This window comes from Cervus elaphus, chromosome 23, assembly GCF_910594005.1.
Source record: "Cervus elaphus chromosome 23, mCerEla1.1, whole genome shotgun sequence".
Lineage (NCBI taxonomy): Eukaryota > Metazoa > Chordata > Mammalia > Artiodactyla > Cervidae > Cervus > Cervus elaphus.
The window spans coordinates 80,473,911-80,487,191 of NC_057837.1; the positions used below are offsets into that span (position 1 = coordinate 80,473,911).

General features: G+C 46.4%; 1 protein-coding gene across 7 annotated transcripts in view; it reads right to left on the reverse strand.

Moving 5' to 3' along the window:
• Position 1: 1 nt before the first annotated feature.
• The window catches only part of BCAS1 (brain enriched myelin associated protein 1), a 98,600-nt gene continuing 85,320 nt past the window's right edge, over positions 2–13,281 (reverse strand). For 4 of the 7 annotated variants that reach the window (XM_043883410.1, XM_043883408.1, XM_043883413.1 and 1 more), the window contains 2 exons: positions 2,594–2,857; positions 2–1,167 (listed from right to left, as the gene is read on the reverse strand). In XM_043883410.1, coding sequence (XP_043739345.1) covers positions 1,093–1,167; positions 2,594–2,857 — 339 coding nt within the window. In that variant the 3' untranslated portion in view covers positions 2–1,092. Of the gene's footprint in view, positions 1,168–2,593; positions 2,858–9,173; positions 9,240–13,281 lie in introns of all 7 variants that reach the window. The other 3 variants (XM_043883409.1, XM_043883411.1, XM_043883407.1) reach the window with 1 other exon arrangement.

The following is a 13,281-nucleotide window of genomic DNA, read 5'->3' on the forward strand; positions in this document are numbered from 1 at the left end:
ATCGTTTAGATGTCAATGTATTTTTTTATTAAATCAGAAAAAGATACAGTATACACGATATCAGTCGATCATATGGCTGGGTTTTGAACTACATTTTAATACACCATGGTCCTATGTACTCCTCTGTACGAGTATTAAAAAAAAACTCAGGTATTTGAATAATCTGTAAATTTTTATTATTAACTAGGGTTATGGGAGGGTTTTATCAGAGCACATCCTGAGAACATTAGGAAATTACAGACAGACTTGAGATAAGTGTCAGACAGAACAGATGAAGCAAGCCCCTCAGCCATCTGAGAAACATTAATAATGTAAGATTGCAGAGACCAAATCTTTGTTAGGGATACAGGATGCGGGACGAAAAGGAGAACTTGGCGCCCCCTAGTGTTTCAAAAATAAACTAGCAACGTCTTTTATTTGGTTTGGTTTGGGTTTTTTTTTTTTTTTTGAAGTTGTAATCCTCGCCCTTGTCACTGAGCCTCAAAAAGCAATTGTTTTTCCAAATCATGTCAAGGCCTCTCCAGTCAGTCTTTTCGCTCTCGTCAATAACGTTCAAGGACCCTATTTGAAAAACAACTCTTATCCATTCCTTTGTCATTCCCCACACATTCCATTCCAGAAAATTGGCCACCTCCCAACAACCCACAGCCCACGTTCTCCCTCCTTGAAACGTGAACTTAAACAAATGGATTTTCGCCTCTCCTCTTCAAGCCGAGAGGATGAGCACGCCTAGACGACAAAGCCTAATTCCTTCCAGCAGTCTCTTCCCTTTTGCAACTTACTTGCCCCTGGCCTTTTTTCTAACTTAACCAGAATGCAGTCCTCTGCCCCTGCCCCACCCGGCGGGGTGCGCATCTTCGGACCCGGCCGGTTAACCTGCTCAGCCATCGTTACAGTTATTTACCGGGGAAGACTGGACCAGAGACGCAAATAATACACCTCAATATACAGCAGCTCAGGCTTAGCTCGGAGGCAGACTTTCATTGGATGGCCATCAGAAGAAAAAATATACACATGGAGAGGGTTTGGGGGGAGATGAGTCGGGAGAAGACATCTCGGTCGCGGAACCTGATGGGAGCCGTGAAGATTTGTTTACTTGGATTTGCCCACTGGTCCGATGGACACGGGGTCTGTTTGCACTTGAGCGTCCAACATCCGCTTCGGTCCCTGGAGGAAATACAAAAGAAGGTGAAGATCCGTAATATCAACAACAACGCTCGCCAGTTATGTAGCACTTTATGCCAGGTGCCGTCCTAAATAAATACGCCGGATTCGTGGGTGGCGGGTAAGAGAACGGTCTCCGGTGAGCCGCCCAAGTTCCATGCGTGTGTATATTCCTTCCTAGCTTTGTGAAATCCTGGACAGATGACTGAACCCTCTGTGCTTCAGTTTCCTCATCTTTAGAATAAGGTGATGACATTTATCTCAGAGGGTTGTTCCAAGACAAAGTGAGGCCTGGCTTATGATGCACTAAGAACAGACCGCGGGGGGGGGGGGGCGGGGGGGGGTGGGCGGCGGTCGGGGCGCTGTGCAGAAAACCGTCCACAGTTAGAGCTAATTTCCATCAACCCTCTATTCACTTTCTAACCATATTGGCTGTTTACCTTCCTTACAAAACGTATCTCTGCAAAGTTTTCATGTTAACACCAAGTGGGCTGCTTTCTACCTAAATCCAAGCAGCAGATATAGGAGGAGGAGAAAGGGGCCAGAAGGAAGGATGTCACCGGGAGGGCAAAGGTCACATGGGGAGTGGCTGGCGGGGACGAGACTGGGCTGGGCGGGGCTGAGGGCAGTTAGAAACTCATTTTCCGGAGGCGTCGAGGCGGCAATGGTTCCCTGGTTGGTGACAAGCCTGCTACTAGCATTTCCCTCTCAGGAGAGGGGTCAGGCAACCCCCGGGGAAATGTGCCTGGCCTGGAAGCCCTCGGGCCTTGACTGGATCCTTGCAAAGTGGCAGGAAAGCCCTCCCTTCTTCTCCACCACTGTTGGACTTTCGGGACAACAGGAAGATGGAGGAATTGAGGAAGAAGCATTTCTACCCCAAATGGATGCTGCCATCATTAAAGAGGTGATGAATGCAAGGAAGCATGGCCTCAGAGAAAGCGCCAGTGACGTGAACTAGACTTAGTGTCCACCCACCGCTCACCGTCTCGGCAGGCATCACGGTGCCACAGCGCCATCAGCGCCCCAAGGCCGTCTGAGAAGTGTGCTGCCTGACTTTCCTGCTGTGGCCCCTGTATGGCCATTTCTGCTCTGTAGCAGCAAAACAGCCCCTGAAGGCGATAAGCAAGGGGCCAGCATTTCCTCGCCGGGCAGTTTTAAGAGCTTCGTCTTCACGTGGGAGTGGGCCAGGACCCTGCACAGCCGGCCTGAGCTGCCCCCTGCCGGAAACGGAGCTCCTCCCCTCCGCCCCGCGTCAGCATCTCACCCGCCTGCAGGCGCCGGGCTTTCTGCCCCTGGCACCCGGCATGCGCTCCGGGCTTGTCTGGCACAGGCCCGGCCACCTGGTGGCCAGCCAGCCGCTCGCCTTTGGAGGCGGGACCCACAGCCGGGGCCCAAAAGCCCCGAGAGGGGAGGCGCCCCGTCTACGCACCAGGCCCTTGAAGAATCCCCCGAGGGACTGCCGCCGCTTCTCGGGTCTCTTCTGGGACTTGTCCCCGTTCGGCAGCGAGTTCGCCTCCACGGCGGCTGGCTCCACGCCCGGGGCCGGCTCTTTGGCTTCCTGCTTGATGCCCTTCTGCTTGTTGGTCTCCGCGGCTGCCTTCTTGTCCTTGGACGGGCCCTCTTTGCCCTTCTGGCCCGTAGCTGCCGCTTCCGGCTGTGGCGGAGCGACCACCTTCTCCGTGGGGTCCGAGGTCTAGAGCAAGTTCAAACAAAGTGTATTTTTAGTGGCGGCAAGACAACGCTCAGGAGCAGGTGAATGAATACGTTAAGACAGAGATGGTCAAAGGCTGGATGGTGTCTATGTGCTTGTGAGTCCTGGGTGAGACGGAAGAAAATAAGAAAAGATGTGTCATACTTTTCATGGTATGAAGTCAGAGCAGGGACATTTATTTACCAATCTGATCATTCATTCATTGATGAATGCTTCCCCAGCAAGCATTTTTTACTCCTTCTAGAACTAGAAGCTGTTCCTTGGAGAACCACCCTTCTCTCTGGTTTATTCCCTGTGGTTTTCACACACTAATTTCATCCTTGACAAGGACACATGACCCAGACCTGGCCAACCAGAGCATTGTGTATGACTGGGCTGCTGGGATTGGTTCAGACTGGCCAAAGACAGCTAAACCTGAGCTGATCTCAAAGATATGCCAAAAGAACCAAGAGAGAGGTCTGTTCCCTTTCCTTTGAGCTGGAAGCTATGAAGATAAAAGCCTGGAGCATCAAGAACCCTCACCATTTCTAGGAAAAAATCTGCTTGAAAAAGAAACCCGTGGACACAGAGGCAACGCAGAGATGAGAGCTGAAGAGACAGAAAGGGAGAAAGACCCCATGTATCGCTGCCATCACACTGCCCCTGGATCTAGCTGTTCCTGAAGCCCCTTTTCTCATGAGCCGGCTGTGAGGGGGTTTCTCCCACTTGCACCACATGTGACTTTTCCTGGGTATGCCTGCTCTTCTCTGCGTGACTGTCTCCCTTAATCTCTGGTGTGACACGGCCATTTCATAAAACAGCAGTAAAAGAAGGTAATTGTTTTATTTGTGGTTTTGAACGGACATCTTTTCATGGTAAAGTGCCATGTTTGCAATCCTACTTGGTTCCTATGGTTTGAAGGAATGAGGCTGTAAAATCCAAAATTCTAGGTAAATTACAGATGACCAAAAATCTGTTAGCAAGTAAAAGCCTTTTCCCCATAGTTTACTTGAACTGAAATGACGCTGGGGGCCATACAGATGAAATAGAAACGTGAAAGAGGCTAAGGGTTAGGGTAATCAAATGGTGACCTTATTTCCCCACTTGTAAAAGGCTGACTTTATTTTTTGGGGGCTCCAAAATCACTGCAGATGGTGACTGCAGCCATGAAATTAAAAGACGCTTACTCCTTGGAAGGAAAGCTACGACCAACCTAGATAGCATATTAAAAAGTAGACATTACTTTGCCAACAAAGGTCTATCTAGTCAAGGCTATGGTTTTTCCAGTAGTTATGTATGGATGTGAGAGTTGGACTATAAAGAAAGCTGAGCGCAGAAGAATTGATGCTTTTCAACTGTGGTGTTGGAGAAGACTCTTGAGAGCCCCTTGGATTGCAAGGAGATCCAACCAGTCCATCCTAAAGGAGATCCGTCCTGGGTGTTCATTGGAAGGACTGATTTTGAAGCTGAAACTCCAATACTTTGGCCACCTCTTGAGAAGAGCTGACTCATTGGAAAAGACCCTAATGTTGGGAGGGATTGGGGGCAGGAGGAGAAGGGGACGACAGAGGATGAGATGGTTGGATGGCATCACCGACTCGATAGGCATGAGTTTGAGTAAACTCCGGGAGATGGTGATGGACAGGGAGGCCTGGCGTGCTGCGGTTCATGGGGTTGCAAAGAGTCAGACATGACTGAGCGACTGAACTGAACTGAACTGAAAAGCAACCTAAGGCCAAAGAAATATTTCTCTAGTATAAGAAGAACAGTTCAAGCAATGCTGGCCTAAATGTTGGGGAGACAGATTGGAGTAGGGGGGACTGTGGTGAGCTGAATGTCACATGCCTTGTTTAAAAGGGCAACAGCTGCTCAGATCCACCAAAGAGATGATTAGATTACAGCCTGGCACTGTCAGATCTATTGTTTTTCAGTGGAAACTTGACATCGAATTATGGTAAATGCAAAATATGTTCATTTAAAAACAGACAGCAGAAGCTTTAAAGCCCTGTTGACAGCAAACAGCCACAACGCAATTATTCCTGTGGCTTCATCTGGCCCGCTGGATACACAGACACAGCTTATGATCCATAAAACTTGCGTCACAGAGTTCTACAGCAAAGTGGCAGTTTTGATTCAGAAGCCAGAAAGTAATCATTTCACATCAGTGGATCAAACACACCCCTTAGACATGAGCAAGAAGACAGAGAAAAACTGCGCGGTCCTGAAGGCTCCCCCAGACTGCAGCACCCTGGAGGAAGGGATTCCTCGGAGCAAAGCCTCAGGCATCCAGGGCTCCCCGAGAAGCTGCTATACAAGCACACCTCCTGAGTGCTTTTGTCGGGTCCCAGCTGCCTAAGTCGTGGCGGATGCTAAGAGGTCAAGTATAACAGGCACCCAGAGCAGACACTCACCTCAGAAGGAGACAGACACCCCCAGCACGCTGCTCTGCCGAAGGGCAGAGACCAGTGACCCTGCCACCCCTGTTCCCACACCCCGTCAGCTGGCTTTGCCCCACAGAGGATTTCAAGACACGGCGAGTAGGTGAGCGCTCAGTGTCTGGGGTCAGGAGAGCATGGCGTGGCTCTGGTTTCACGCCTCCTTGCTGTGTGACCGGGAATAAATGGTGTGACCACTGAGCTTCCTCTCCTGGGTGGGGTAACAGTAACAACACAATCGTACCTCCCGGCACTGCCAGGACCACAACAGCTGGTGACGGAAAGCCCCCGGAGGACAGGGCGTCTGGATGCCGGACATAAAGGGAGCCACTGCCCTGGTCTGTCGGAGTGCGGGCGCCCCAGGACGTGGGCCTTAACAGCTTTAAACCAGAAGTTACAGTGTGCTCGGTCATGTCTGACTCTCTGCGACCCCGTGGACTGCAGCCCGCCAGGCTCCTCCGTCCATGGGATTCTCCAGGCAAGACTACTGGAGTGGGTTGCCATTTCCTCCTCCAGGGGGTCTTCCCGACCCAGGGATTGAACCCACGTCTCTTGTGTCTCTTACATTGCAGGTGGATTCTTTACCGCTAGCGCCACCTGGGAAGCCCCCAAATCAGGAAAGTCCTGCAAACTGGGATGAACTGGTCCTCCTGGCTTAACACTCAGCGATGACTTTGTGGGACGGTGGGTCCCAGTGCCAGGTACAGAGGAGGTGCTCAGGAAATGTTTGCTGGATCCGGTGCCCCTGTGTCTCACCGGCCTCGTCCTAGCCCTGTCCATCCTGCTGCAGCCACCGGGGGCTTTTCTCCCTTGCACAGACTCTGAAAGCAGAGCCTCCTCCTGGCTGCGCTGCTGCTCCGGCTGTCTCAGGGCTTCAGGGGCCGCATCGTTCCCATCAGGTCTCAGCCCAGCTGTGCTCCTTGGAGACGCAGTCCCAGCAGAGTCTGAGGAAGCCTGACCCCTTCTTGGGGAACACTGCTGAGTTTTCTTTATATGTGGGGTTTCTTTGCTCATGTGGAAGTGTTCTGACTCCCTCTGATGGAAGGGAAGCTCTAGAAGGATAAGACTGCTCTGTGTTCCTTCCATCGCTTTATCTCCAGCACCTCACCTGACACATGGTAAGTCTGGAATGAATGGCCAGCAACCGGCCTTCCCAGTGTTCCCAAAACATTTCCCTTAGCACGTCACTCAGGTGTGAAGTGGGGAGTTCCCACAAACAGCTCTCCTTTGACACTGATTTTTTTTCAAGAAGGGAGCTTTCAGTGGGCCCTGTCTATTTACCACATGGTTATGCCATCCCTATTAGCTTAATTTAAAAAAAATAGCTTAGAAGCTAAATTCTGGAAGCAATACATGGCTGAGGCCTTTCTTTCAAGATGAGCTAAGAATCCGAACAGTGTATGATTGCTTTGTCATGAAATGCAGAAGATTTAGAACCTTTGCTTGGTGTTTGACCCTATACACTCTGAAAATTTATAACAAAAATTATTCACATCTGAATCATTTGAGTGTGTCCCCTCCTAGAACCCAGGGATGTTGGCAGAAGCTGGAGGACAAGATCATTGGAAGGTCCCATTTGATGCAGACACTGGAAGCCACCCAGGCTGGGAATTCCTTGTGCTTTCTGTCTGTGGAAGCATCGTTAAGGCTTTTATAACACAGAGAGGGAAAATCTAAAAGGAGCAGAGAATGTCTACCCCTCCTTCTAAAATTAAACTAAGCATTTGTCATCTCCCAATACTACACACAAATCTTCTCACGTCTGTATCCAAGACCCTGGAAAACAGAATTCTCAAAACATTCCTAGATGAGTGTAAATAGAAAGACATTTCCAGCTCATTCAGATTTCCAATGACTACAGTCAGATTTTAGAATCAAAATGATGGGCATAACTGTTTCACTGTCAGATTCCAGACAAAATGTACAAACATATTTAAATATTCCATAGTGAATAACAGAAGTTTATCATGTTTCCAAGACAGTAACCTTTGGGATTTTTAGTTCCAAAGGGGTCTAGAACATAGGTTTGGAGGAGGGGTGGGCATAGTAGTCAGTTTAAAAAAAAAAGATGAAAATAATCTGAGTGCTGTAAAAGGCAATATATTCCATGTTGAAATGTGTAAGAGAAACCAACTATTATAGAAGTAGAAATAATAAATTATTTAGTAATTTCTAGAATGTGTGTGTGTGATATGAACCACATTACAGGGCAGTAAATTACCGTCAGAAGCCGTAATAGTCATGAGACGGCAGCAAAAGCTACGGCTTTATATGTTGAAGTCCTAATCCCCAGAGTGAAAGTGTGTGGAGTAAGGAAGAATCCGGTTGGCCAGACATTCGTTTGAATGTTTGTCTGAATGAACTTTTTGGCCAGCCCAATAATTAAGGGTAATGGAGGTAATACGAATGGGGCCCTGATTCAACAGGGTTGGTGTCTTTGTGAGAAGAGACACCAAAAGGCTCGTTCTCTCTCCTCTCCATGGTATTCTGTTATGGGAACTCATGCTGTTAGACAGCAGCTGAAATTCACGGACTCCTCTCTACCAGGAATGTTCCAAGTGCTTCACACGTATGCTGCTAAGTCACTTCAGTCGTGTCCGACTCTGTGCGACCCCGTCCCTGGGATTCTCCAGGCAAGAACACTGGAGTGGGTTGCCATTTCCTTCTCCAACGCATGAAAGTGAAAAGTGCTCAGTCATGTCTGACTCTTCTCGACCCCATGGACTGCAGCCTACCAGGCTCCTCCGTCCATGGGATTTTCCAGGCAAGAGGACTGGAGTGGGGTGCCGTTGCCTTCTCCGTTCACACGTATAGATTCATCTAAATATGACAGTCCTATAAAGCAGTATGTTTCCTAGCCCCATTATACAGATGAGGAAACTGAGGCCTGGAGGGATTGGTAATTTGCCTTTAGTCACACAACCAAAAAATAGCTGAGCCAGGATTCACACCCAGACAGTTTGAAGCCTGCAGCCCATACTCTTAACCATGTCTCCGTATTGCCAAAATTAGAAGAATATTTGATGACATTTTTTTGGAGGTATATTTCTAAGTTAAGAAAGAGTGCAGATTATAAAATGGGATGTTGAGCATGCAATGATTCCCACTGGGAGAACAAAAAAGATATGTATAGTTATACAAACAGAGCTATTTCTTCAGGATAGAGAAAATGACAGACACCACCCCCACGACCCTATGTCTTTCACTGGTCTGTTCCAGAAACAGCTGCTACTATGTACCAGGCACCATGCCGTGTGAAAAAAACAGGACAGATCCCTGGTCCCTGCTTTGCTCCCCAAGCGCTCCAGACAGCGGTGGGAGGGGGAAGGGGAGACAGATGACTAACGGACAAATGACTGACTGCAGTGTGGTAAGTGCCATGAAGTAAAGGCACGAGGTGCAGTGATGATGGGTGGAAAGGGAACAGGCTTTTGAGGAGGTGACGTTTAAGCCAAGATGTGAAGAACGAGGAGGAATTATCCATGTGTAGAGACGGAAAAGCATGTGTGAGGCTTTACAGTAAGAAGTAGCTGAGGAAAGCCAGCTTGTCCGTGAAAGTATTTGGAGTAAAGAATTAAGGCTAATTAATGTCATAAAGATGGGGCCCTCAACTAACAGAATTAGTGTCTTTGTAAGAAGAGAAATCAACACACTCACTTTCTCTCCTCTCTCTGGTACCGTATGGTAGCTCATGCTGATAAACACAGTAATGAACATTTATTACGTCTTCAAAGTCTAAGATGGTGCCTGGTATATAGTAGGTGCCCGACCTGGAGATGTCAGACGTGTTGGCTGTGGTTGAGAACTCATTGGACATGAAGCTCGAAAGAACCAAGAACATAGCAGCTAAACCCACCACCGAACCGAGCTTACAGATCACTTACTTGGTAGCCGGAGTCTTTCCCATTTATTTCTTCAGAGTGGGTGATCCCTCCATCCCCTTTCACTGACTAAAATAACAAACAGACAATGGCCTTTCAGCGACCACAAACACAGCAACAGGGAAAATGCAAGGGAGGTTCTGAAACGGATGACCTTAGTCTTTCATCGCTGAGATGCAAGGTCAAGATAAATGGAAGACCAACGAGAAACGCATCACTCACGAGATGTACACTTTCCATGTAGTCGGTAACCAAAGTCTGATTAAATTCAAGTGTTGGTCTCCAAAAACAACAATAAAAAGCTTAAATCCTGAGATTATGTTATTCTGGGATAAATAAGTGATGATGAAACTACTGATGTTGGAAGCAGAACATCGGACATACAGAAAGTATGAATGAATACATGAGGCGTTAAACCGTTGGCAGCTATCCGTTGGTGACATTTAGGTGCTGGGTGTTTTGGCGCAGTTACTTTCTGCCCCTTGGAGAGAGATGGGTTATGTTGAACATTCTCTTTTCCAACGTTTAGCACCCCCGCCGTGGCCAGTGGCATCAGGGACGTGCAGAATGGGGTTGAAGTCAGAGCTTTGGCTCCTTAAACCGACAATCTAAACCAGAGGTTCTACCAGTGTGATATGGCGCCAGCCGCTTCAGCGTCTCCTGAGAGCTGTCCAGCCCAAAGGCAAATGAGGATCTGTTCTCTGCGCACAGGTTAGACCCGTTCAGCTGGAAGCTGGCTTGCTTCTCCCTCTAGGTTTCCCGCATGGTTCTGCAAGGCCCATCTTCTTGAGAATAGTTAGCAGGGAAAAGCGTTCCTGGTTATTATTTTGCTCCCTCCAACCAGCTCCTTCAGGTCTCACCTGAAAGTGTGACCACTCTGGGGGCTCCCGGGGCCTCTAGAACTCAGGCTGTGCTGTCACTGACCCTCCTGCTCAAACACGCTCTATAGTATCCTTTAGAACACAGGGCCCTGCCGTCGTGAGCTGGCCATTAGGGAATGCTGAAAGGCAAAAGCCAACCAAAGTGATTTTTTTAAGGAAAACCTGAATGGACATTAGGAGTCATGTTACATCCCCCTAGGGCAGAGATTTTTAACTTCCCTAAATTTAATTGTTTCAATTTGCTAGTGCTAGGTGCCTGCCACTTTAAGACTTAGATCTGCCTTCCTCTCCCCTTTGCTGCTAGCCTTTGGTGGGAGCTGGGGGAGGGGGCCTTGGATTGAGTCTGCGGGTTCCCTTGGCAGTAGTGGATCTAGGCTACCATCCTGAAAACAGACCCTCATGATGCCAGGGAAATCACTGCGAAGACATTCAAAGTCTTTAAAAAAAAAAGTAAAGGAGACTGTCTGGAGCTTTTTTATGATTGTTCTCGGTTCTTCATTTTGAGGCATAGTTTAATAGTTTAGTTGCTCAGTCGTGTTGGACCCTTGCGACCCCATGGTCTATTGCCCTCCAGGCTCTTCTGTCCATGGGATTTCCCAGGCAAGAATACTGGAGTGGGTTGCCATTTCCTTCTCCAGAGGGTCTTCCCAACCCAAGGATCAAACCCGGGCCTCCTTTATCAACTGAGCTACCAAGCTGCGTTTATGAAAAGGTAACTGTATGGTGAGTTTAGATGAAGAGTCTTGTTAAGTCTGTCTGCGGTCTCTTCAACATCAGCAGGTACTGACAATTACTTCCCTGCTCTCTCTCTTCTTTCTTCCTCTTCTCTCTCTTCTCTTCCTTCTTCCTCTCTCTCTCTCCCCCTCTCTCTCTTGCATTCTTTCCACCCCTCCCCCTCTTTGCTCTCTGCAGAGCCCTCTTTCAGCGATAAAATAGTTCCTGTTGGGCTTTGTACTCAAAGGACCATAACCACAGCAGCTTATTTTTCCCCCAGCTGTCAAAAATAACAGACTTGCTGTTTAAAGAGATGAAAAAATCTTTTCAGAGACTATTTAGTACTTTAAAGAACAGTCTGAAGACTATTAAGTAATTTCGGAGGTTTCCCAGTGTGATATTATTGAGCAACTTTCTTTACAAAGTTTATTTTTATTCATGGGAATCAAAGAGAAGTATCTCAGGGCTTGGATTCACAACCAAGACTTGCATGTTAATAAAATCACTTTTTAAATGTCTTTCATTGTGCCATGCATGACTATAGCTTCATTCTCTGAAGAACGTTTGAAGCGTCTCTGATATATATCACTTATTCAAAATCCTAGTGGAAACGTTTGGTGGTCAGTTCCCATCTCTTTGAAAGGAATGCAAATGTATTTTGATAGAGATCTACTTCAACTGAAGTTGATATTTAAAAGAAGAATTGGGATGACATTTTATTTTAGTGAGTACAATAGCCTGATTGTTGACTAAATCAGCCTCATTACAACGGATTCGGATTCGAGGAAGTGGACCTGCTAGAAAGCTCCAGGATAAACAAAGGTTTTGAGTCCAACCTTTGTGTTTTACCAAGAGGCTCACTTGGAATGGAATTGGACAATTCAGGCAAAATGGCACAGCCAACGTAAATCTCATTTTAGTGGCAAGTGACACATTCAGAAAACTTGTGTCCAAGCTTTACGAAAGTCATGGATTAATTCTCTTATCTTTTGCTTTGTCGTATTTTCAGGTAAGCCCAACACTTAAAAACGGTGTTTCCACAGAGAACATTAATAAGAAAATCACAAAAGTGGGCCTTTGGCTGTTCTGTCTGATGTTAAAGAAAACAGCTCCCAGAAGCAGGGAGTACCAGGGTGAGCTTTGGAAGCAACGAAAGCCAAGTGTGCGTTCTGCCTCTGCCGGTCACAGCTCCGCGACCTCGGGCAGAGCCCTAGGTACCCCCATTTGCACAGTGGGGCAGTAAGAGGTTTGCTGGCAGGGTCTTTGTGTTACAAATGAGTTAATGCATGCATGTGCTTGGCACAGGACTGCCCACATAATTTGCCTGCAATAAACAAACGGCAGCTATTATTATTACTATTAATAGCTGAGACCCGCCAAATGACTACAGAGTCCCCTTTCAAGGTAGGAAGGGATGCCAAGTCTCTGGTGAAGACGGGAATTGCCCCAAACAAATGCTACTTTAAAAAGCCTTTCCTTAAAGAACAACTTGGTATTCATATTTTAATACTCGGGAGGAATCCAAGATTAAAAACTTTGGCTAAAAAAAAAAAAAAAAAAACCTTTGGCTAAAAGACTCCTGTGTTTTGTTTTAGAGTTATCCTTACAAACAAGTCTCTTTTTTTCCATGAGACAGTCCATGTCAGCAGGTTTTCTTAGACTTCCTAGATTGATGCAATTAACAAAACCCCTCTGATTTCACGACTGTCTCATTTGGACATTTAATTTTCCCAATATTAAAGTTTAAGAGTCTTTCTTATCTAAGCCTGAAACGGTTATTCCAACAAAGAGTTTCTTACAAAATCAATGGTCTAAAGAAAGAGACAGGAGGAGGATTAAAGGAAACACTGACAATAGTTTGCACTTTTCAAGTATAAGGTGTTATTAATATTGACAAAGTGAAAATCTACATCTTTATACTTCCATCCACCACCTTTCTGGTTTCATCTGCCCACCTGGTTTGTGGGTACCTGAATACAGTTCTCTACCCACTCACTTTGTAAAAATACCCTAGTGCTTCAAATAGCCAATTTCTTGACACACCGTTGAATTAATACACATAAGAATTGCCTTCTATTTAGGGTGTGACAGATGTCTTAGCTATTCCTCGCAATTATTTCAGAAGTCTGTAGGAGCCCATAGGATTTTTGTGAAGTGCTACATCTACATGTGCTCAATGCAATTTTAAGACTTAGATGACTCTATTTTCTTTTCCTTGAAATATAATTATTTGAAAAATGATTTTTATGAAAGAATAATTTCTGGGAAAAAAGATCTCTTTAGAAATCAACTGGACAATGCAATTATTAAAAAAAAATTCAACCAAGAGGTACTTTGCCATGAGATAGTAAAATATGCTATCTGAAAGAAATTTAAGGGACGTGAAGACTAGAAAGTAGAAAATCAATGGTCAGATGAATTGAAACCCTGATTACAAAATGAGGGTGATGTATTTGCAACTGAGTTTTTTCTTCTATTAAAGTCAATTATTTTAAAAAATTTATTTATTTTTAATT